General features: G+C 55.7%; 1 protein-coding gene across 1 annotated transcript in view; it reads right to left on the bottom strand.

Moving 5' to 3' along the window:
• LOC148819706 (uncharacterized) overlaps positions 1–27,078 on the bottom strand; it is a 104,966-nt gene that overhangs the window by 47,938 nt on the left and 29,950 nt on the right. Inside the window, exon 7 of the mRNA XM_088935222.1 lies at positions 1,036–1,139. Within this exon, the coding sequence (XP_088791348.1) occupies positions 1,036–1,139 (104 nt within the window). The remainder of the gene's footprint in view (positions 1–1,035; positions 1,140–27,078) is intronic.

The raw sequence follows: 27,078 nt of genomic DNA, 5'->3' as shown, positions 1-27,078 counted from the left end.
ACTGTGAGCTCCTATTACTGCTCCCATTACTGTGAGCTCCTATTACAGCTCCCATTACTGTGAGCTCCTATTACTGTGAGCTCCTATTACAGCTCCTATTACTGCTCCCATTACTGTGAGCTCCTATTACTGCTCCCATTACTGTCAGAGCTCCTATTACCGTGAGCTCCTATTACTGTGAGCTCCTATTACTGCGAGCTCCTATTACTGCTCCCATTACTGTCAGAGCTCCTATTACTGTGAGCTCCTATTACTGTCAGAGCTCCTATTACCGTGAGCTCCTATTACTGTGAGCTCCTATTACTGTTAGAGCTCCTATTACCGTGAGCTCCTATTACAGCTCCCACTACTGTGTGAGCGCCTATTATTACAATTATAAAATCTTATCAATGATAATAATTCCTTACACTTATATAGCACTTTTCTGGACACTCCACTCAGAGCTCTTCACAGGTAATGGGGATCCCCTCCACCCCCACCAGTGTGCAGCCCCCCCTGGATGATGCTCCAGTCCCCTCACACACACCAGCTCTCAGTGGGGAGGAGAGCAGAGTGATGGAGCCAGTTCAGAGAGGGGGGTTATTAGGAGGCCATGACTGGTAAAGGCCAGGGGGAAATTAGGCCAGGACACCGGGGTAACACCCCTACTCTCTCGAGAGACGCCCTGGGATTATTAATGACCACAGAGAGTCAGGACCTCAGTTTTACGTCTCATCTGAAGGACTGAAGTGTCCCCGTCACTATACTGGGGCATTAGGACCACCCCTGCTGGCCCCACTCACACCTCTTCCAGCAGCAGCCTCAGCTTTCCCAGAAGTCTCCCATCCAGGTACTGACCAGGCTCACACTGCTGGGCTGCGGTGGACTGCCAGCTGGGAGCTGCAGGGTGATAGAGCTGCTGGATAAATAGCTAAAAGCTATTACTGCTCCCATTACTGTCCTCCTCCTCCTCCCAGTGTTCCCAGAGCTCCTGTGCTGCACAGAGCTGGGGCTGTGGAGGCTTTGTGAAGGTGTGGCGCTGCTCCTCTCACTCACCAGCTTGCGTTGGCACCAGCTGCAGATCCCACACAGGGCTACCAGCCAAACAGCGCACACTGTGACCGCTAGGGAGACCAGGAGCACACTGAGAGACACGGAGCCTGGAGACAGAGGTACAGAAACAGTGTTAGAGCACAGAAACACCGTTAGAGCACAGACACGCCGTTAGAGCACAGACACGCCGTTAGAGTAGAGACACGCCGTTAGAGCACTGACACGTCGTTAGAACACTGACACGCCGTTAGAACACAGACACGCCGTTAGAGCACTGACACGACGTTAGAGCACAGACACGCCGTTAGAACACAGACACGACGTTAGGGCACAGACACGCCGTTAGAGCACAGACACGCCGTTAGAGCACAGACACGCCGTTAGAGCACTGACACGCCGTTAGAGCAGAGACACGCCGTTAGAGCACAGACACGCCGTTAGAACACTGACAAGCCGTTAGAACACAGACACTCGTTAGAGCAGAGACACGCCGTTAGAACACAGACATGCCGTTAGAGCACAGACACGCCGTTAGAGCACTGACACGCCGTTAGAGCAGAGACACGCCGTTAGAGCACAGACACGCCGTTAGAGCACTGACACGCCGTTAGAACACAGACACGACGTTAGAGCACTGACACGCCGTTAGAGTAGAGACACGCCGTTAGAGCAGAGACACGTCGTTAGAGCACAGACACGCCGTTAGAGTAGAGACACGACGTTAGAACACTGACACGCCGTTAGAACACAGACACGACGTTAGAACACTGACACGCCGTTAGAGCACAGACACGCCGTTAGAGCACAGACACGCCGTTAGAGCACAGACACTCGTTAGAGCAGAGACACGTCGTTAGAGCACACACACGCCGTTAGAGTAGAGACACGCCGCTAGAGCAGAGACACTCGTTAGAGCAGAGACACTCGTTAGAGCACTGACACGCCGTTAGAGCACAGACACGCCGTTAGAGCACAGACACGCCGTTAGAGTAGAGACACGCCGCTAGAGCACAGACACTCGTTAGAGCAGAGACACGCCGTTAGAGCACAGACACGCCGTTAGAGCACAGACACGCCGTTAGAACACTGACACGCCGTTAGAGCACAGACACGCCGTTAGAGCACAGACACGCCGTTAGAGCACAGACACGCCGTTAGAGCACAGACACGCCGTTAGAGCAGAGACACGCCGTTAGAGCACAGACACGTCGTTAGAGCACTGACACGTCGTTAGAACACAGACACGCCGTTAGAGCAGAGACACGCCGTTAGAGCAGAGACACGTCGTTAGAACACAGACACGCCGTTAGAGTAGAGACACGCCGTTAGAGCACTGACACGCCGTTAGAGCACGGACACACCGTTAGAACACTGACACGCCGTTAGAGCACAGACACACCGTTAGAGCACAGACACGCCGTTAGAGTAGAGACACGCCGTTAGAACACAGACACGCCGTTAGAGTAGAGACACGCCGTTAGAGCACAGACACGCCGTTAGAACACAGACACGCCGTTAGAGCACAGACACGCCGTTAGAACACTGACACGCCGTTAGAGCACAGACACGCCGTTAGAACACAGACACGCCGTTAGAACACTGACACGCCGTTAGAGCACAGACACGCCGTTAGAACACTGACACGCCGTTAGAGCAGAGACACGCCGTTAGAACACAGACACGGCGTTAGAGCACAGACACGCCGTTAGAACACTGACACGTTGTAGAGCACTGACACGCCGTTAGAGCACAGACACGCCGTTAGAGCACTGACACGCCGTTAGAGCACAGACACGCCGTTAGAGCACTGACACGCCGTTAGAGCACTGACACGCCGTTAGAGCACAGACACGCCGTTAGAGCACAGACACGCCGTTAGAGTAGAGACACGCCGTTAGAACACAGACACGCCGTTAGAGTAGAGACACGCCGTTAGAGCACAGACACGCCGTTAGAACACAGACACGCCGTTAGAGCACAGACACGCCGTTAGAACACTGACACGCCGTTAGAGCACAGACACGCCGTTAGAACAAAGACAGGCCGTTAGAACACTGACACGCCGTTAGAGCACTGACACGCCGTTAGAGCAGAGACACGCCGTTAGAACACAGACACGCCGTTAGAACACTGACACGCCGTTAGAGCACTGACACGCCGTTAGAGCACAGACACGCCGTTAGAGCACTGACACGCCGTTAGAGCACTGACACGCCGTTAGAGCACAGACACGCCGTTAGAACACAGACACGCCGTTAGAGCACTGACACGCCGTTAGAGCACAGACACGCCGTTAGAGCACAGACACGCCGTTAGAGCACAGACACGCCGTTAGAGCACAGACACGCCGTTAGAGCACAGACACGCCGTTAGAGTAGAGACACGCCGTTAGAACACAGACACGCCGTTAGAGCAGAGACACGCCGTTAGAGCACAGACACGCCGTTAGAGTAGAGACACGCCGTTAGAACACAGACACGCCGTTAGAGCAGAGACACGCCGTTAGAGCACAGACACGCCGTTAGAGCACAGACACGCCGTTAGAGCACAGACACTCGTTAGAGCAGAGACACGTCGTTAGAACACTGACACGCCGTTAGAGCACAGACACGCCGTTAGAACACTGACACGACGTTAGAGTAGAGACACGCCGTTAGAGCACAGACACGCCGTTAGAGCACAGACACGCCGTTAGAACACAGACACGCCGTTAGAGCAGAGACACGTCGTTAGAGCACAGACACGCCGTTAGAGTAGAGACACGCCGTTAGAACACAGACATGCCGTTAGAGCACAGACACGCCGTTAGAGTAGAGACACGCCGTTAGAACACTGACACGCCGTTAGAGCACAGACACGCCGTTAGAGCACAGACACGCCGTTAGAGCAGAGACACGCCGTTAGAACACTGACACGCCGTTAGAGCACAGACACGCCGTTAGAACACTGACACGCCGTTAGAGTAGAGACACGCCGTTAGAGCAGAGACACGCCGTTAGAACACTGACACGCCGTTAGAGCAGAGACACGCCGTTAGAACACTGACACGCCGTTAGAGCAGAGACACGTCGTTAGAGCACAGACACGCCGTTAGAGCACTGACACGCCGTTAGAGCAGAGACACGTCGTTAGAGCAGAGACACGCCGTTAGAACACTGACACGCCGTTAGAGCACAGACACGTCGTTAGAGCACAGACACGCCGTTAGAACACTGACACGCCGTTAGAACACTGACACGCCGTTAGAGCACAGACACGTCGTTAGAGCACAGACACGCCGTTAGAGCACACACACGCCGTTAGAGCACAGACACGCCGTTAGAACACTGACACGACGTTAGAACACTGACACGCCGTTAGAGCACAGACACGTCGTTAGAGCACAGACACGCCGTTAGAGCACAGACACGCCATTAGAGCACAGACACGCCGTTAGAGCACAGACACGTCGTTAGAGCACAGACACGCCGTTAGAGCACAGACACGCCGTTAGAGTAGAGACACGCCGTTAGAGCACAGACACTCGTTAGAGCACAGACACGCCGTTAGAACACTGACACGACGTTAGAACACAGACACGCCGTTAGAGCACAGACACGCCGTTAGAGTAGAGACACGCCATTAGAGCACACACACGCCGTTAGAGCACTGACACGCCGTTAGAGCAGAGACACGTCGTTAGAGCACAGACACGCCGTTAGAACACAGACACGCCGTTAGAACACACACATGCCGTTAGAGCAGAGACACGTCGTTAGAGCACAGACACGCCGTTAGAGTAGAGACACGCCGTTAGAACACAGACACGCCGTTAGAGCACTGACACGCCGTTAGAGTAGAGACACGACGTTAGAGTAGAGACACGCCGTTAGAACACAGACACGACGTTAGAACACAGACACGCCGTTAGAGCACAGACACGCCGCTAGAGCACAGACACGCCGTTAGAGTAGAGACACGCCGTTAGAGCACAGACACGCCGTTAGAACACAGACACGCCGTTAGAGTAGAGACACGCCGCTAGAGCACAGACACTCGTTAGAGCAGAGACACGCCGCTAGAGCACAGACACGCCGTTAGAACACAGACACGCCGTTAGAGCACAGACACGCCGTTAGAGCACAGACACGCCGTTAGAGTAGAGACACGCCGCTAGAGCACAGACACTCGTTAGAGCAGAGACACGCCGTTAGAGCACAGACACGCCGTTAGAGCAGAGACACGCCATTAGAACACAGACACGCCGTTAGAGCAGAGACACGCCGTTAGAGCACAGACACGTCGTTAGAGCAGAGACACTCGTTAGAGCACAGACACGCCGTTAGAGTAGAGACACGCCGTTAGAGTAGAGACACGCCGCTAGAGCACAGACACTCGTTAGAGCAGAGACACTCGTTAGAGCACAGACACTCGTTAGAGCACAGACACGCCGTTAGAGTAGAGACACGCCGTTAGAGTAGAGACACGCCGTTAGAGCAGAGACACGCCGTTAGAGCACTGACACGTCGTTAGAGCACAGACACGCCGTTAGAGCACAGACACGCCGTTAGAGCACAGACACGTCGTTAGAGCACTGACACGCCGTTAGAGCACTGACACGCCGTTAGAGTAGAGACACGCCGTTAGAGTAGAGACACGCCGTTAGAGCAGAGACACGTCGTTAGAGCACAGACACGCCGCTAGAGCACAGACACGCCGTTAGAGTAGAGACACGCCGTTAGAGCACAGACACGCCTTAGAGCACAGACACGCCGTTAGAGCACTGACACGCCGTTAGAGTAGAGACACGCCGTTAGAGCACAGACACGCCGTTAGAGTAGAGACACGCCGTTAGAGCACAGACACGCCTTAGAGCACAGACACGCCGTTAGAGCACTGACACGTCGTTAGAGCACTGACACGCCGTTAGAGTAGAGACACGCCGTTAGAGCACAGACACGCCTTAGAGCACAGACACGCCGTTAGAGCACTGACACGTCGTTAGAGCACAGACACGCCGTTAGAGCACTGACACGCCGTTAGAGCAGAGACACGTCGTTAGAGCACAGACACGCCGTTAGAGTAGAGACACGCCGTTAGAGCACAGACACGCCGTTAGAACACTGACACGCCGTTAGAGCACAGACACGCCGTTAGAGCACAGACACGCCGTTAGAGTAGAGACACGCCGTTAGAGCACAGACACGCCTTAGAGCACAGACACGCCGTTAGAGCACTGACACGCCGTTAGAACACAGACACGCCGTTAGAACACAGACACGCCGTTAGAGCAGAGACACGTCGTTAGAGCACAGACACGCCGTTAGAGTAGAGACACGCCGTTAGAGTAGAGACACGTCGTTAGAGCACAGACACGCCGTTAGAACACAGACACGCCGTTAGAACACAGACACGCCGTTAGAGCACAGACACGCCGTTAGAGCACTGACACGCCGTTAGAGTAGAGACACGCCGTTAGAGCAGAGACATGTCGTTAGAGCACAGACACGCCGTTAGAGTAGAGACACGACGTTAGAACACTGACACGCCGTTAGAACACAGACACGCCGTTAGAGCACTGACACGCCGTTAGAGCAGAGACACGCCGTTAGAACACAGACACGCCGTTAGAGCACTGACACGCCGTCAGAGCAGAGACACGCCGTTAGAACACAGACACGCCGTTAGAGCACTGACACGCCGTTAGAGCACTGACACGCCGTTAGAGCACAGACACGCCGTTAGAGCACTGACACGCCGTTAGAGCACAGACACGCCGTTAGAGCACAGACACGCCGGTAGAGCACAGACACGCCGTTAGAGTAGAGACACGCCGTTAGAACACAGACACGCCGTTAGAGCACAGACACGCCGTTAGAGCACAGACACGCCGTTAGAGCACAGACACGCCGTTAGAGTAGAGACACGCCGTTAGAGCACAGACACGCCGTTAGAGCACAGACACTCGTTAGAGCACAGACACGCCGTTAGAGCACTGACACGCCGTTAGAGCAGAGACACGTCATTAGAACACTGACACGCCGTTAGAGCACAGACACGCCGTTAGAACACTGACACGACGTTAGAGTAGAGACACGCCGTTAGAGCACAGACACGCCTTTAGAGCAGAGACACGTCGTTAGAGCACAGACACGCCGTTAGAGTAGAGACACGCCGTTAGAACACAGACACGCCGTTAGAGTAGAGACACGCCGTTAGAACACTGACACGCCGTTAGAGCACTGACACGCCGTTAGAGCACAGACACGCCGTTAGAGCACAGACACGCCGTTAGAACACTGACACGCCATTAGAGCACAGACACGCCGTTAGAACACTGACACGCCGTTAGAGTAGAGACACGCCGTTAGAGCAGAGACACGCCGTTAGAACACTGACACGCCGTTAGAGCAGAGACACGCCGTTAGAACACTGACACGCCGTTAGAGCAGAGACACGTCGTTAGAGCACAGACACGCCGTTAGAGCAGAGACACGTCGTTAGAGCAGAGACACGCCGTTAGAACACTGACACGCCGTTAGAGCACAGACACGTCGTTAGAGCACAGACACGCCGTTAGAGTAGAGACACGCCGTTAGAACACTGACACGCCGTTAGAGCACTGACACGCCGTTAGAGCACAGACACGCCGTTAGAGCACAGACACGCCGTTAGAGCACACACACGCCGTTAGAACACTGACACGACGTTAGAACACTGACACGCCGTTAGAGCACAGACACGTCGTTAGAGCACAGACACGCCGTTAGAGCACAGACACGCCGTTAGAGCACAGACACGCCGTTAGAGCACAGACACGCCGTTAGAGTAGAGACACGCCGTTAGAGCACAGACACTCGTTAGAGCACAGACACGCCGTTAGAACACTGACACGCCGTTAGAACACAGACACGCCGTTAGAGCACAGACACGCCGTTAGAGTAGAGACACGCCATTAGAGCACACACACGCCGTTAGAGCACTGACACGCCGTTAGAGCAGAGACACGTCGTTAGAGCACAGACACGCCGTTAGAACACAGACACGCCGTTAGAGCACACACACGCCGTTAGAGCAGAGACACGTCGTTAGAGCACAGACACGCCGTTAGAGTAGAGACACGCCGTTAGAGCACAGACACGCCGTTAGAACACTGACACGCCGTTAGAGCACAGACACGCCGTTAGAGCACAGACACGCCGTTAGAGTAGAGACACGCCGTTAGAGCACAGACACGCCTTAGAGCACAGACACGCCGTTAGAGCACTGACACGCCGTTAGAACACAGACACGCCGTTAGAGCACTGACACGCCGTTAGAACACAGACACGCCGTTAGAGTAGAGACACGTCGTTAGAGCACAGACACGCCGTTAGAACACAGACACGCCGTTAGAACACAGACACGCCGTTAGAGCACAGACACGCCGTTAGAGCACTGACACGCCGTTAGAGTAGAGACACGCCGTTAGAGCAGAGACATGTCGTTAGAGCACAGACACGCCGTTAGAGTAGAGACACGACGTTAGAACACTGACACGCCGTTAGAACACAGACACGCCGTTAGAGCACTGACACGCCGTTAGAGCAGAGACACGCCGTTAGAACACAGACACGCCGTTAGAGCACTGACACGCCGTCAGAGCAGAGACACGCCGTTAGAACACAGACACGCCGTTAGAGCACTGACACGCCGTTAGAGCACTGACACGCCGTTAGAGCACAGACACGCCGTTAGAGCACTGACACGCCGTTAGAGCACAGACACGCCGTTAGAGCACAGACACGCCGGTAGAGCACAGACACGCCGTTAGAGTAGAGACACGCCGTTAGAACACAGACACGCCGTTAGAGCACAGACACGCCGTTAGAGCACAGACACGCCGTTAGAGCACAGACACGCCGTTAGAGCACAGACACGCCGTTAGAGTAGAGACACGCCGTTAGAGCACAGACACGCCGTTAGAGCACAGACACTCGTTAGAGCACAGACACGCCGTTAGAGCACTGACACGCCGTTAGAGCAGAGACACGTCATTAGAACACTGACACGCCGTTAGAGCACAGACACGCCGTTAGAACACTGACACGACGTTAGAGTAGAGACACGCCGTTAGAGCACAGACACGCCTTTAGAGCAGAGACACGTCGTTAGAGCACAGACACGCCGTTAGAGTAGAGACACGCCGTTAGAACACAGACACGCCGTTAGAGTAGAGACACGCCGTTAGAACACTGACACGCCGTTAGAGCACTGACACGCCGTTAGAGCACAGACACGCCGTTAGAGCACAGACACGCCGTTAGAACACTGACACGCCATTAGAGCACAGACACGCCGTTAGAACACTGACACGCCGTTAGAGTAGAGACACGCCGTTAGAGCAGAGACACGCCGTTAGAACACTGACACGCCGTTAGAGCAGAGACACGCCGTTAGAACACTGACACGCCGTTAGAGCAGAGACACGTCGTTAGAGCACAGACACGCCGTTAGAGCAGAGACACGTCGTTAGAGCAGAGACACGCCGTTAGAACACTGACACGCCGTTAGAGCACAGACACGTCGTTAGAGCACAGACACGCCGTTAGAGTAGAGACACGCCGTTAGAACACTGACACGCCGTTAGAGCACTGACACGCCGTTAGAGCACAGACACGCCGTTAGAGCACAGACACGCCGTTAGAGCACACACACGCCGTTAGAACACTGACACGACGTTAGAACACTGACACGCCGTTAGAGCACAGACACGTCGTTAGAGCACAGACACGCCGTTAGAGCACAGACACGCCGTTAGAGCACAGACACGCCGTTAGAGCACAGACACGCCGTTAGAGTAGAGACACGCCGTTAGAGCACAGACACTCGTTAGAGCACAGACACGCCGTTAGAACACTGACACGCCGTTAGAACACAGACACGCCGTTAGAGCACAGACACGCCGTTAGAGTAGAGACACGCCATTAGAGCACACACACGCCGTTAGAGCACTGACACGCCGTTAGAGCAGAGACACGTCGTTAGAGCACAGACATGCCGTTAGAACACAGACACGCCGTTAGAGCACACACACGCCGTTAGAGCAGAGACACGTCGTTAGAGCACAGACACGCCGTTAGAGCACTGACACGCCGTTAGAACACTGACACGCCGTTAGAGTAGAGACACGCCGTTAGAACACAGACACGCCGTTAGAGCACTGACACGCCGTTAGAGTAGAGACACGACGTTAGAGTAGAGACACGCCGTTAGAACACAGACACGACGTTAGAACACAGACACGCCGTTAGAGCACAGACACGCCGCTAGAGCACAGACACGCCGTTAGAGTAGAGACACGCCGTTAGAGCACAGACACGCCGTTAGAACACAGACACGCCGTTAGAGTAGAGACACGCCGCTAGAGCACAGACACTCGTTAGAGCAGAGACACGTCGTTAGAGCACAGACACGCCGTTAGAGCACAGACACGCCGTTAGAGTAGAGACACGTCGTTAGAGCACAGACACGCCGTTAGAACACAGACACGCCGTTAGAACACAGACACGCCGTTAGAGCACAGACACGCCGTTAGAGCACTGACACGCCGTTAGAGTAGAGACACGCCGTTAGAGCAGAGACACGTCGTTAGAGCACAGACACGCCGTTAGAGTAGAGACACGACGTTAGAACACTGACACGCCGTTAGAACACAGACACGCCGTTAGAACACAGACACTCGTTAGAGCACACACACGCCGTTAGAGTAGAGACACGCCGTTAGAGCAGAGACACGTCGTTAGAGCACAGACACGCCGTTAGAGTAGAGACACGACGTTAGAACACTGACACGCCGTTAGAGCACTGACACGCCGTTAGAGTAGAGACACGCCGTTAGAGCAGAGACACGTCGTTAGAGCACAGACACGCCGTTAGAGTAGAGACACGACGTTAGAACACTGACACGCCGTTAGAGCACAGACACGCCGTTAGAGCACAGACACTCGTTAGAGCACACACACGCCGTTAGAGTAGAGACACGCCGTTAGAGCAGAGACACTCGTTAGAGCACTGACACGCCGTTAGAGCACAGACACGCCGTTAGAACACAGACACGCCGTTAGAGCAGAGACACGCCGTTAGAGTAGAGACACTCGTTAGAGCACTGACACGCCGTTAGAGCACAGACACGCCGTTAGAGCACAGACACGCCGCTAGAGCACAGACACGCCGCTAGAGTAGAGACACGCCGTTAGAGCACAGACACGCCGCTAGAGCAGAGACACTCGTTAGAGCACAGACACGCCGTTAGAGCACAGACACTCGTTAGAGCAGAGACACGCCGTTAGAGCACAGACACGCCGTTAGAGTAGAGACACGCCGTTAGAACACAGACACGCCGTTAGAGTAGAGACACGCCGTTAGAGCACAGACACGCCGTTAGAGTAGAGACATGCCGTTAGAGCACAGACACTCGTTAGAGCACAGACACTCGTTAGAGCACAGACACGCCGTTAGAACACTGACACGCCGTTAGAACACAGACACGCCGTTAGAGCACAGACACGCCGTTAGAGTAGAGACACGCCATTAGAGCACACACACGCCGTTAGAGCACTGACACGCCGTTAGAGCAGAGACACGTCGTTAGAGCACAGACACGCCGTTAGAACACAGACACGCCGTTAGAGCACACACACGCCGTTAGAGCAGAGACACGTCGTTAGAGCACAGACACGCCGTTAGAGCACTGACACGCCGTTAGAACACTGACACGCCGTTAGAGTAGAGACACGCCGTTAGAGCACAGACACTCGTTAGAGCACAGACACTCGTTAGAGCACAGACACGCCGTTAGAACACTGACACGCCGTTAGAACACAGACACGCCGTTAGAGCACAGACACGCTGTTAGAGTAGAGACACGCCATTAGAGCACAGACACGCCGTTAGAGCACTGACACGCCGTTAGAGCAGAGACACGTCGTTAGAGCACAGACACGCCGTTAGAACACAGACACGCCGTTAGAGCACACACACGCCGTTAGAGCAGAGACACGTCGTTAGAGCACAGACACGCCGTTAGAGCACTGACACGCCGTTAGAACACTGACACGCCGTTAGAGTAGAGACACGCCGTTAGAACACAGACACGCCGTTAGAGCACTGACACGCCGTTAGAGTAGAGACACGACGTTAGAGTAGAGACACGCCGTTAGAACACAGACACGACGTTAGAACACAGACACGCCGTTAGAGCACAGACACGCCGCTAGAGCACAGACACGCCGTTAGAGTAGAGACACGCCGTTAGAGCACAGACACGCCGTTAGAACACAGACACGCCGTTAGAGTAGAGACACGCCGCTAGAGCACAGACACTCGTTAGAGCAGAGACACGCCGCTAGAGCACAGACACGCCGTTAGAACACAGACACGCCGTTAGAGCACAGACACTCGTTAGAGCAGAGACACGCCGTTAGAGCACAGACACTCGTTAGAGCACTGACACGCCGTTAGAGTAGAGACACGCCGTTAGAGCACAGACACGCCGTTAGAGCACAGACACGCCGTTAGAACACAGACACGCCGTTAGAGCAGAGACACGCCGTTAGAGCACAGACACGCCGTTAGAGCAGAGACACTCGTTAGAGCACAGACACGCCGTTAGAGTAGAGACACGCCTTTAGAGCACAGACATGCCGTTAGAGTAGAGACACGCCGCTAGAGCACAGACACTCGTTAGAGCAGAGACACGCCGTTAGAGCACAGACACTCGTTAGAGCACTGACACGCCGTTAGAGTAGAGACACGCCGTTAGAGCACAGACACGCCGTTAGAACACAGACACGCCGTTAGAGCAGAGACACGCCGTTAGAGCACAGACACGCCGTTAGAGCAGAGACACTCGTTAGAGCACAGACACGCCGTTAGAGTAGAGACACGCCTTTAGAGCACAGACATGCCGTTAGAGTAGAGACACGCCGCTAGAGCACAGACACTCGTTAGAGCAGAGACACTCGTTAGAGCACAGACACTCGTTAGAGCACTGACACGCCGTTAGAGTAGAGACACGCCGTTAGAGCACTGACACGCCGTTAGAGCAGAGACACGCCTTAGAGCACAGACACGCCGTTAGAGCACTGACACGTCGTTAGAGCACTGACACGCCGTTAGAGTAGAGACACGCCGTTAGAGCACAGACACGCCTTGGAGCACAGACACGCCGTTAGAGCACTGACACGTCGTTAGAGCAGAGACACGCCGTTAGAGCACTGACACGCCGTTAGAGCACTGACATGCCGTTAGAGTAGAGACACGCCGTTAGAGCACAGACACGCCGTTAGAGTAGAGACACGCCGTTAGAGCACAGACACGCCGTTAGAACACTGACACGCCGTTAGAGCACAGACACGCCGTTAGAGCACAGACACGCCGTTAGAGTAGAGACACGCCGTTAGAGCACTGACACGCCGTTAGAACACAGACACGCCGTTAGAGCACTGACACGCCGTTAGAACACAGACACGCCGTTAGAGCAGAGACACGTCGTTAGAGCACAGACACGCCGTTAGAGCACAGACACGCCGTTAGAGCAGAGACACGTCGTTAGAGCACAGACACGCCGTTAGAACACAGACACGCCGTTAGAACACAGACACGCCGTTAGAGCACAGACACGCCGTTAGAGCACTGACACGCCGTTAGAGTAGAGACACGCCGTTAGAGCAGAGACACGTCGTTAGAGCACAGACACGCCGTTAGAGTAGAGACACGCCGTTAGAGCACAGGCACTCGTTAGAGCACAGACACTCGTTAGAGCACAGACACGCCGTTAGAACACTGACACGCCGTTAGAACACAGACACGCCGTTAGAGCACAGACACGCCGTTAGAGCAGAGACACGTCGTTAGAGCACAGACACGCCGTTAGAACACAGACACGCCGTTAGAGCACACACACGCCGTTAGAGCAGAGACACGTCGTTAGAGCACAGACACGCCGTTAGAGCACTGACACGCCGTTAGAACACTGACACGCCGTTAGAGTAGAGACACGCCGTTAGAACACAGACACGCCGTTAGAGCACTGACACGCCGTTAGAGTAGAGACACGACGTTAGAGTAGAGACACGCCGTTAGAACACAGACACGACGTTAGAACACAGACACGCCGTTAGAGCACAGACACGCCGCTAGAGCACAGACACGCCGTTAGAGTAGAGACACGCCGTTAGAGCACAGACACGCCGTTAGAGTAGAGACATGCCGTTAGAGCACAGACACTCGTTAGAGCACAGACACTCGTTAGAGCACAGACACGCCGTTAGAACACTGACACGCCGTTAGAACACAGACACGCCGTTAGAGCACAGACACGCCGTTAGAGTAGAGACACGCCATTAGAGCACACACACGCCGTTAGAGCACTGACACGCCGTTAGAGCAGAGACACGTCGTTAGAGCACAGACACGCCGTTAGAACACAGACACGCCGTTAGAGCACACACACGCCGTTAGAGCAGAGACACGTCGTTAGAGCACAGACACGCCGTTAGAGCACTGACACGCCGTTAGAACACTGACACGCCGTTAGAGTAGAGACACGCCGTTAGAGCACAGACACTCGTTAGAGCACAGACACTCGTTAGAGCACAGACACGCCGTTAGAACACTGACACGCCGTTAGAACACAGACACGCCGTTAGAGCACAGACACGCCGTTAGAGTAGAGACACGCCATTAGAGCACAGACACGCCGTTAGAGCACTGACACGCCGTTAGAGCAGAGACACGTCGTTAGAGCACAGACACGCCGTTAGAACACAGACACGCCGTTAGAGCACACACACGCCGTTAGAGCAGAGACACGTCGTTAGAGCACAGACACGCCGTTAGAGCACTGACACGCCGTTAGAACACTGACACGCCGTTAGAGTAGAGACACGCCGTTAGAACACAGACACGCCGTTAGAGCACTGACACGCCGTTAGAGTAGAGACACGACGTTAGAGTAGAGACACGCCGTTAGAACACAGACACGACGTTAGAACACAGACACGCCGTTAGAGCACAGACACGCCGCTAGAGCACAGACACGCCGTTAGAGTAGAGACACGCCGTTAGAGCACAGACACGCCGTTAGAACACAGACACGCCGTTAGAGTAGAGACACGCCGCTAGAGCACAGACACTCGTTAGAGCAGAGACACGCCGCTAGAGCACAGACACGCCGTTAGAACACAGACACGCCGTTAGAGCACAGACACGCCGTTAGAGTAGAGACACGCCGCTAGAGCACAGACACTCGTTAGAGCAGAGACACGCCGTAAGAGCACAGACACTCGTTAGAGCACTGACACGCCGTTAGAGTAGAGACACGCCGTTAGAGCACAGACACGCCGTTAGAGCACAGACACGCCGTTAGAACACAGACACGCCGTTAGAGCAGAGACACGCCGCTAGAGCACAGACACGCCGTTAGAGCAGAGACACTCGTTAGAGCACAGACACGCCGTTAGAGTAGAGACACGCCTTTAGAGCACAGACATGCCGTTAGAGTAGAGACACGCCGCTAGAGCACAGACACTCGTTAGAGCAGAGACACTCGTTAGAGCACAGACACTCGTTAGAGCACTGACACGCCGTTAGAGTAGAGACACGCCGTTAGAGCACTGACACGCCGTTAGAGCAGAGACACGCCTTAGAGCACAGACACGCCGTTAGAGCACTGACACGTCGTTAGAGCACTGACACGCCGTTAGAGTAGAGACACGCCGTTAGAGCACAGACACGCCTTAGAGCACAGACACGCCGTTAGAGCACTGACACGTCGTTAGAGCAGAGACACGCCGTTAGAGCACTGACACGCCGTTAGAGCACTGACATGCCGTTAGAGTAGAGACACGCCGTTAGAGCACAGACACGCCGTTAGAGTAGAGACACGCCGTTAGAGCACAGACACGCCGTTAGAACACTGACACGCCGTTAGAGCACAGACACGCCGTTAGAGCACAGACACGCCGTTAGAGTAGAGACACGCCGTTAGAGCACTGACACGCCGTTAGAACACAGACACGCCGTTAGAGCACTGACACGCCGTTAGAACACAGACACGCCGTTAGAGCAGAGACACGTCGTTAGAGCACAGACACGCCGTTAGAGCACAGACACGCCGTTAGAGTAGAGACACGTCGTTAGAGCACAGACACGCCGTTAGAACACAGACACGCCGTTAGAACACAGACACGCCGTTAGAGCACAGACACGCCGTTAGAGCACTGACACGCCGTTAGAGTAGAGACACGCCGTTAGAGCAGAGACACGTCGTTAGAGCACAGACACGCCGTTAGAGTAGAGACACGCCGTTAGAGCACAGGCACTCGTTAGAGCACAGACACTCGTTAGAGCACAGACACGCCGTTAGAACACTGACACGCCGTTAGAACACAGACACGCCGTTAGAGCACAGACACGCCGTTAGAGCAGAGACACGTCGTTAGAGCACAGACACGCCGTTAGAACACAGACACGCCGTTAGAGCACACACACGCCGTTAGAGCAGAGACACGTCGTTAGAGCACAGACACGCCGTTAGAACACTGACACGCCGTTAGAGTAGAGACACGCCGTTAGAACACAGACACGCCGTTAGAGCACTGACACGCCGTTAGAGTAGAGACACGCCGTTAGAACACAGACACGACGTTAGAACACAGACACGCCGTTAGAGCACAGACACGCCGCTAGAGCACAGACACGCCGTTAGAGTAGAGACACGCCGTTAGAGCACAGACACGCCGTTAGAACACAGACACGCCGTTAGAGTAGAGATACGCCGCTAGAGCACAGACACTCGTTAGAGCAGAGACACGCCGCTAGAGCACAGACACGCCGTTAGAACACAGACACGCCGTTAGAACACAGACACGCCGTTAGAGCACAGACACGCCGTTAGAGTAGAGACACGCCGCTAGAGCACAGACACTCGTTAGAGCAGAGACACGCCGTTAGAGCACAGACACTCGTTAGAGCACTGACACGCCGTTAGAGTAGAGACACGCCGTTAGAGCACAGACACGCCGTTAGAGCACAGACACGCCGTTAGAGCAGAGACACGCCGTTAGAGCACAGACACGCCGTTAGAGCAGAGACACTCGTTAGAGCACAGACACGCCGTTAGAGTAGAGACACGCCTTTAGAGCACAGACATGCCGTTAGAGTAGAGACACGCCGCTAGAGCACAGACACTCGTTAGAGCAGAGACACTCGTTAGAGCACAGACACTCGTTAGAGCACTGACACGCCGTTAGAGTAGAGACACGCCGTTAGAGCACAGACACGCCGTTAGAGCACTGACACGCCGTTAGAGCAGAGACACGCCTTAGAGCACAGACACGCCGTTAGAGCACTGACACGTCGTTAGAGCACTGACACGCCGTTAGAGTAGAGACACGCCGTTAGAGCACAGACACGCCTTAGAGCACAGACACGCCGTTAGAGCACTGACACGTCGTTAGAGCAGAGACACGCCGTTAGAGCACTGACACGCCGTTAGAGCACTGACATGCCGTTAGAGTAGAGACACGCCGTTAGAGCACAGACACGCCGTTAGAGTAGAGACACGCCGTTAGAGCACAGACACGCCGTTAGAACACTGACACGCCGTTAGAGCACAGACACGCCGTTAGAGCACAGACACGCCGTTAGAGTAGAGACACGCCGTTAGAGCACTGACACGCCGTTAGAACACAGACACGCCGTTAGAGCACTGACACGCCGTTAGAGCACAGACACGCCGTTAGAGCAGAGACACGTCGTTAGAGCACAGACACGCCGTTAGAGCACAGACACGCCGTTAGAGTAGAGACACGTCGTTAGAGCACAGACACGCCGTTAGAACACAGACACGCCGTTAGAGTAGAGACACGACGTTAGAACACTGACACGCCGTTAGAACACAGACACGCCGTTAGAACACAGACACGCCGTTAGAGCACAGACACGCCGTTAGAGCACAGACACGCCGTTAGAGCAGACACTCGTTAGAGCACACACACGCCGTTAGAGTAGAGACACGCCGTTAGAGCAGAGACACTCGTTAGAGCACTGACACGCCGTTAGAGCACAGACACGCCGTTAGAACACAGACACGCCGTTAGAGCACAGACACGCCGTTAGAGTAGAGACACTCGTTAGAGCACTGACACGCCGTTAGAGCACAGACACGCCGTTAGAGCACAGACACGCCGCTAGAGCACAGACACGCCGCTAGAGTAGAGACACGCCGTTAGAGCACAGACACGCCGCTAGAGCAGAGACACTCGTTAGAGCACAGACACTCGTTAGAGCAGAGACACGCCGTTAGAGCACAGACACGCCGTTAGAGTAGAGACACGCCGTTAGAACACAGACACGCCGTTAGAGTAGAGACACGCCGTTAGAGCACAGACACGCCGTTAGAGTACAGACACGCCGCTAGAGCAGAGACACTCGTTAGAGCACAGACACGCCGTTAGAGCACAGACACTCGTTAGAGCAGAGACACGCCGTTAGAGCACAGACACGCCGTTAGAGTAGAGACACGCCGTTAGAGCACAGACACTCGTTAGAGCAGAGACACGCCGTTAGAGTAGAGACACGCCGTTAGAGTAGAGACACGCCGTTAGAGTAGAGACACGCCGTTAGAGCACAGACACTCGTTAGAGCAGAGACACGTCGTTAGAGCAGAGACTTTATGTTTATGTTTATAAAGTGAAAGAAAACCTTATACTAAAAGATTTAGTTTAGAAATGTCTAGATTTTATATTTTTACCAATTCCCCTGGGAGCTGAAACTCTGCATTTGTCAAAGAGAATTTCTTCACTAATCCCCATTATACTTAATTAGTTCTAATTAGTGTGTAATTAGTACAAACTGCCTCTTTCATGTTTTCCATCCTGTTCCACTCCTCCCCACCTCCACCTCTCCATCTTTCCACACCCTCTCTCTCAAACACACACTCCCCTCTCTCTCTCTGAAACACACACACACCCCTCTCTCTGAAACACATACACACCCCTTTCTGAAATACACACACTCCTCTCTCTGAAACACACACGATTCAGTTCAATTCAAGGTGCTTTATTGGCATGATCGATGGGTACAATCAGTGTTTCCAAAACCAAGCAAGTACAGTTAACATAAAACAAAAACTCTACAGACATTTACAGTAAAGACACAATCATAAAATATTTACATATAGACATATGGAGCATTATTGGGAGACAGACTCACTGTTCCTCCAGCTGTGACAGGAGATCACATACTGTATTATTATTGAGAGACAGGCTCACCGTTCCTCAGGCTGTGACAGGAGATCACACACTGTATTATTATTATTGAGAGACAGGCTCACTGTCTGTTCCTCAGGCTGTGACAGGAGATCACACACTGTATTATTATTATTGAGAGACAGGCTCACTGTTCCTCAGGCTGGGATAGGAGATCACACACTGTATTATTATTATTGAGAGACAGGCTCACTGTTCCTCAGGCTGGGATAGGAGATCACACACTGTATTATTATTATTGAGAGACAGGCTCACTGTCTGTTCCTCAGGCTGTGACAGATCACACACTGTATTATTATTATTGAGAGACAGGCTCACTGTTCCTCAGGCTGGGACAGGAGATCACACACTGTATTATTATTATTGAGAGACAGGCTCACTGTCTGTTCCTCAGGCTGGGACAGGAGATCACACACTGTATTATTATTATTGAGAGACAGGCTCACTGTTCCTCAGGCTGGGACTGGAGATCACATACTGGGCTGCCAGTTCAACTGAGTTCTCTCCTCCCTCTCCCAGTAGGATTCAGACCTGGTGTGATTCTAGCAGGTGCGGGAACACACACCCTCTCTCTCTGAAACACACACACACACACACACACACACACACACACACACACTCTGAAACACACTGTAAAACTCCCACACTCTCACTGCGACACTCCCACACTCTCACTGCGACACTCCCACTGTGACAGAAGACCCACTGCTCCCACACTCAGCCAGCGGCAGACCCTGGCCTTCAGCTCTGTAGTGAGCTGTGCAATGGACAGGGGCGGAGCTGTGCGATGGACAGGGGCGGGGCTGTGCGATGGACAGGGGCGGGGGGCGGAGCTGTGAGATGGACAGGTGCAGGGGGCGGAGCTGTGAGATGGACAGGGGTGGGGCTGCGCGATGGACAGGGGCATGGGGCGGGGCTGTGAGATGGACAGGGGCAGGGGATGGAGCTGTGAGATGGACAGGGGCGGAGCTGTGCGATGGACAGGTTCAGGGGTGGGGCTGTGCGATGGACAGGTTCAGGGGTGGGGCTGTGCGATGGACAGGTGCAGGGGGCGGGGCTGTGCGATGGACAGGAGCAGGGGGCGGGGCTGTGAGATGGACAGGGGTGGGGCTGCGCGATGGACAGGGGCATGGGGCGGGGCTGTGAGATGGACAGGGGCAGGGGATGGAGCTGTGAGATGGACAGAGGCGGAGCTGTGAGATGGACAGGTTCAGGGGTGGGGCTGTGCGATGGACAGGTGCAGGGGGCGGGGCTGTGCGATGGACAGGAGCAGGGGGCGGAGCTGTGAGATGGACAGGTGCGGGGAGCGGAGCTGTGAGATAGACAGGGGCAGAGCTGCGTGATGGACAGGGGCGGGGCTGTGAGATGGACAGGGGCAGAGCTGCGTGATGGACAGGGGCGGAGCTGTGAGATGGACAGGTTCAGGGGTGGGGCTGTGCGATGGACAGGTGCAGGGGGCGGGGCTGTGCGATGGACAGGAGCAGGGGGCGGAGCTGTGAGATGGACAGGTGCGGGGAGCGGAGCTGTGAGATAGACAGGGGCAGGGCTGCGTGATGGACAGGGGCGGGGCTGTGAGATGGACAGGGGCAGAGCTGCGTGATGGACAGGGGCGGGGCTGTGAGATGGACAGGGGCAGAGCTGCGTGATGGACAGGGGCGGGGCTGTGAGATGGACAGGGGCAGAGCTGCGTGATGGACAGGGGCGGGGCTGTGAGATGGACAGGGGCAGAGCTGCGTGATGGACAGGGGCGGGGCTGTGAGATGGACAGGGGCAGAGCTGCGTGATGGACAGGGGCGGGGCTGTGAGATGGACAGGGGCAGAGCTGCGTGATGGACAGGGGCAGAGCTGCGTGATGGACAGGGGGAGAGGATGGATGAGCCGTTTCTCCTACAGCAGTTTTTGAGCAGCAACCAATCATGATCAGTTCAAGGACAGCATGACCTGTATGTACCTACAGTACACATGACGTCTGGAAAATGACAGAGCCTCTCTCTCCCTCTGCCCCCCTCTCTCTCATGATAGTCATAATAATAATAACTTACACACTGTCCCTCTCTCTCCCTCGCTCTGCTTCTCTGCTCCTGTTTCCTGTGTCCAGTCTCTGTGTCCAGGCTGTGGTCACTGAGCCTGTCCTCTCTGGGCAGCCAGGTCTGCCTGTGTCCAGTCTCTCTGGCCAGGCTGTGGTCACTGAGCCTGTCCTCTCTGGGCAGCCAGGTCTGCCTGTGTCCAGTCTCTGTGTCCAGGCTGTGGTCACTGAGCCTGTCCTCTCTGGGCAGCCAGGTCTGCCTGTGTCCAGTCTCTCTGGCCAGGCTGTGGTCACTGAGCCTGTCGTCTCTGGGCAGCCAGGTCTGCCTGTGTCCAGTCTCTCTGTCCAGGCTGTGGTCACTGAGCCTGTCCTCTCTGGACAGCCAGGTCTGCCTGTGTCCAGTCTCTCTGGCCAGGCTGTGGTCACTGAGCCTGTCCTCTCTGGGCAGCCAGGTCTGCCTGTGTCCAGTCTCTCTGGCCAGGCTGTGGTCACTGAGCCTGTCCTCTCTGGACAGCCAGGTCTGCCTGTGTCCAGTCTCTCTGGCCAGGCTGTGGTCACTGAGCCTGTCCTCTCTGGGCAGCCAGGTCTGCCTGTGTCCAGTCTCTCTGTCCAGGCTGTGGTCACTGAGCATGTCTTCTCTGGACAGCCAGGTCTGCCTGTGTCCAGTCTCTATGGCCAGGCTGTGGTCACTGAGCCTGTCCTCTCTGGGCAGCCAGGTCTGCCTGTGTCCAGTCTCTCTGTCCAGGCTGTGGTCACTGAGCCTGTCGTCTCTGGGCAGCCAGGTCTGCCTGTGTCCAGTCTCTCTGTCCAGGCTGTGGTCACTGAGCCTGTCCTCTCTGGGCAGCCAGGTCTGCCTGTGTCCAGTCTCTCTGTCCAGGCTGTGGTCACTGAGCCTGTCCTCTCTGGGCAGCCAGGTCTGCCTGTGTCCAGTCTCTCTGGCCAGGCTGTGGTCACTGAGCCTGTCCTCTCTGGACAGCCAGGTCTGCCTGTGTCCAGTCTCTCTGGCCAGGCTGTGGTCACTGAGCCTGTCCTCTCTGGGCAGCCAGGTCTGCCTGTGTCCAGTCTCTCTGTCCAGGCTGTGGTCACTGAGCCTGTCCTCTCTGGGCAGCCAGGTCTGCCTGTGTCCAGTCTCTCTGTCCAGGCTGTGGTCACTGAGCCTGTCCTCTCTGGGCAGCCAGGTCTGCCTGTGTCCAGTCTCTCTGTCCAGGCTGTGGTCACTGAGCCTGTCCTCTCTGGGCAGCCAGGTCTGCCGTTGTCCAGTCTCTCTGTCCAGGCTGTGGTCACTGAGCCTGTCCTCTCTGGACAGCCAGGTCTGCCTGTGTCCAGTCTCTCTGGCCAGGCTGTGGTCACTGAGCCTGTCCTCTCTGAGCAGCCAGGTCTGCCTGTGTCCAGTCTCTCTGGCCAGGCTGTGGTCACTGAGCCTGTCCTCTCTGGACAGCCAGGTCTGCCTGTGTCCAGTCTCTCTGGCCAGGCTGTGGTCACTGAGCCTGTCCTCTCTGGGCAGCCAGGTCTGCCTGTGTCCAGTCTCTCTGTCCAGGCTGTGGTCACTGAGCCTGTCCTCTCTGGACAGCCAGGTCTGCCTGTGTCCAGTCTCTCTGTCCAGGCTGTGGTCACTGAGCCTGTCCTCTCTGGGCAGCCAGGTCTGCCTGTGTCCAGTCTCTCTGTCCAGGCTGTGGTCACTGAGCCTGTCCTCTTACGTGTGTCTGAGTGACAAGGCTGCAAGAGCCGGAGTGGATCGGACAGCTGTGGAGGTGGATCAGGGCTGTGCTGTGCTGTGTGTGTCCCTCTCCTCTCAGTGCTGACGCACAGTCACGATGCTCGAGCAGCATCAGAGAGTGTGAATTCTCTCATCACACTCTCACTGCTAAATATAGACCCCAGCACCCCTGCGCACTGCACTGCCTGCTGTACAGCGCCTGGGCACCAGGGCAACAAGACAGCAGGGGAGCAGGGCACCAGGGCAACAAGACAGCAGGACAGCAGGGCACCAGGGCAACAAGACAGCAGGACAGCAGGACAGCAGGACAGGAGGACAGGAGAGAGGAACAGGACAGCAGGGGAGCAGGGCAACAAGACAGCAGGACAGCAGGGCACCAGGGCAACAAGACAGCAGGGCACCAGGGCAACAAGACAGCAGGACAGCAGGGCACCAGGGCAACAAGACAGCAGGGCACCAGGGCAACAAGACAGCAGGACAGCAGGGCAACAAGACAGCAGGGCACCAGGGCAACAAGACAGCAGGACAGCAGGGCACCAGGGCAACAAGACAGCAGGGCACCAGGGCAACAAGACAGCAGGGGAGCAGGGCAGCAGGGCACCAGGGCAACAAGACAGCAGGGCACCGGGGCAACAAGACAGCAGGGCACCAGGGCAACAAGACAGCAGGGCACCAGGGCAACAAGACAGCAGGACAGCAGGGCACCAGGGCAACAAGACAGCAGGGCACCAGGGCAACAAGACAGCAGGACAGCAGGGCACCAGGGCAACAAGACAGCAGGGCACCAGGGCAACAAGACAGCAGGACAGCAGGGCACCAGGGCAACAAGACAGCAGGGCACCAGGGCAACAAGACAGCAGGGCACCAGGGCAACAAGACAGCAGGACAGCAGGGCACCAGGGCAACAAGACAGCAGGACAGCAGGGCACCAGGGCAACAAGACAGCAGGGCACCAGGGCAACAAGACAGCAGGACAGCAGGGCACCAGGGCAACAAGACAGCAGGGCACCAGGGCAACAAGACAGCAGGACAGCAGGGCACCAGGGCAACAAGACAGCAGGACAGAAGGGCACCGGGGCAACAAGACAGCAGGACAGCAGGGCACCAGGGCAACAAGACAGCAGGACAGCAGGGCACCAGGGCACCAGGGCACCGGGGCAACAAGACAGCAGGACAGAAGGGCACCAGGGCAACAAGACAGCAGGACAGAAGGGCACCGGGGCAACAAGACAGCAGGACAGCAGGGCACCAGGGCACCAGGGCACCGGGGCAACAAGACAGCAGGACAGAAGGGCACCGGGGCAACAAGACAGCAGGGCACCAGGGCAACAAGACAGCAGGACAGCAGGGCACCAGGGCAACAAGACAGCAGGACAGCAGGGCACCAGGGCAACAAGACAGCAGGGCACCAGGGCAACAAGACAGCAGGACAGCAGGGCACCAGGGCAACAAGACAGCAGGGCACCAGGGCAACAAGACAGCAGGACAGCAGGGCACCAGGGCAACAAGACAGCAGGACAGAAGGGCAACAAGACAGCAGGACAGCAGGGCACCAGGGCAACAAGACAGCAGGACAGCAGGGCACCAGGGCAACAAGACAGCAGGGCACCAGGGCAACAAGACAGCAGGGCACCAGGGCAACAAGACAGCAGGACAGCAGGGCACCAGGGCAACAAGACAGCAGGGCACCAGGGCAACAAGACAGCAGGACAGCAGGGCACCAGGGCAACAAGACAGCAGGACAGCAGGACAGGAGGACAGGAGGACAGGAGAGAGGAACAGGACAGCAGGGGAGCAGGGCAGCAGGGCACCAGGGCAACAAGACAGCAGGGCACCAGGGCAACAAGACAGCAGGACAGCAGGGCACCAGGGCAACAAGACAGCAGGACAGCAGGGCACCAGGGCAACAAGACAGCAGGGCAGCAGGGCACCAGGGCAACAAGACAGCAGGACAGCAGGACAGCAGGACAGCAGGGCAACAAGAAAGCAGGACAGTGGGACAAGAGAGAGGAACAGGACAGGAGGACAGTGGGACACCAGGACAAGACAGGAGGACAGCGGGACAGGACAGGAGGACAGTGGGACACCAGGACAGGAGAGGAGGACAGCAAGAACGCCTGGCTCAGTCCCGGGGAGAGCAGCACACTGGCACGGCCCCCATCAGAGCTCCAGGCTGGCTCTGATCCTTATTAATGCTCTGGCTTTTACAGGCAGGTGAGAAAGGATCACAGAAACAGAGAGAGAGACATTTGCCCAGCTGGCCTCCCAGGGCTGGTGGCACCGAGACCGTTCCACTACTCTCCCACTCTCCGCCCTCCTCCAGCACCGGCCCTGAGTCGGAGTGGGAGCGAGGTTCGGAGAGAGGGACAGCCTGAGGCACAGACAGCAGCTCTCCTCTCCTCTCCTTTTACACCAATCGCCTCTTTCACTGCAATAATCTGGAGGAGACAGCTCAGGGCTTGACGAGGCAGGGTGAGGGGGAGAGAGAGGAGAGAGGAGAGATGGGAGGAGGGAGAGAGAGGAAGGGAGAGGAGGAGAGAGGGCGATGACAGGAACACAGAGGGAAAGAGGAGTTAGGGAACAAGAATGATACAATCACTCCTGCTGGATTCAGGCTCAGATTCCAAAGGACTTTACTGGGACACAGGTACCCCTGGGGTTCAACCTGTCAAACCCTTGAGCGTCACACAGTGAGGATCGGCACACAGGTACCCCTGGGGTTCAACCTGTCAAACCCTTGAGCGTCACACAGTGAGGATCAGCACACAGGTACCCCTGGGGTTCACCCTGTCACAGCCTGAGGGACACACAGTGAGGATCGGCACACAGGTACCCCTGGGGTTCACCCTGTCACAGCCTGAGGGACACACAGTGAGGATCGGCACACAGGTACCCCTGGGGTTCAACCTGTCAAACCCTTGAGCGTCACACAGTGAGGATCGGCACACAGGTACCCCTGGGGTTCAACCTGTCAAACCCTTGAGCGTCACACAGTGAGGATCGGCACACAGGTACCCCTGGGGTTCACCCTGTCACAGCCTGAGGGACACACAGTGAGGATCGGCACATAGGTACCCCTGGGGTTCACCCTGTCAAACCCTTGAGCGTCACACAGTGAGGATCGACACACAGGTACCCCTGGGGTTCACCCTGTCAAACCCTTGAGCGTCACACAGTGAGGATCGGCACACAGGTACCCCTGGGGTACACCCTGTCACAGCCTGAGGGACACACAGTGAGGATCGGCATACAGGTACCCCTGGGATTCACCCTGTCACAGCCTGAGGGACACAGACAGGATCAGCACATGGGTACCCCCGGGGTTCACCCTGTCACAGCCTGAGGGACACATGGACAGGATCGTGGGTCTCTCTCCCACTTTCCGGATGTATTGAGCACCAGACTGGTGAAATTGGATACCAGATACAGATACACACACACACGGGCACAATGATACACACATGGGCACATGCACACGGGCACACACACACACGGGCACGATGATACACACATGGGCACATGCACACGGGCACACACACACACGGGCACGATGATACACACATGGGCACATGCACACGGGCACACACATAGGCACAATGATAGATACACACATGGGCGCACACACACACGGGCACGATGACACACACATGGGCACACACACACACAGGCAGGGGCACATGGGCACAAACACACACACAGGCACAATGACACACACAGGCATGGCCCGATGACACACACATGGGCACAAACACACACACCGGCATGATAAGATACACACAGACACACGGGCACAATAAGACAGAGACAGCATGAGCACCAGAGCCACTACAAGCACACAGTACTCACACTGTTACACTACAAGCACACAGCACTCACACTGTTACACTACAGCCACACTGTTACACTACAAGCACACAGCACTCACACTGTTACACTACAGCCACACTGTTACACTACAAGCACAAAGCACTCACACTGTTATGCTATGACAGCTACTGAGACAGTACAGT

This window comes from Atractosteus spatula, chromosome 16, assembly GCF_055471065.1.
Source record: "Atractosteus spatula isolate fAtrSpa1 chromosome 16, fAtrSpa1.hap1, whole genome shotgun sequence".
Taxonomy (NCBI): Eukaryota; Metazoa; Chordata; class Actinopteri; order Semionotiformes; family Lepisosteidae; genus Atractosteus; species Atractosteus spatula.
Note: the sequence above shows the minus strand (reverse complement) of the source record. Positions and strands in the feature narration are given on the sequence as shown.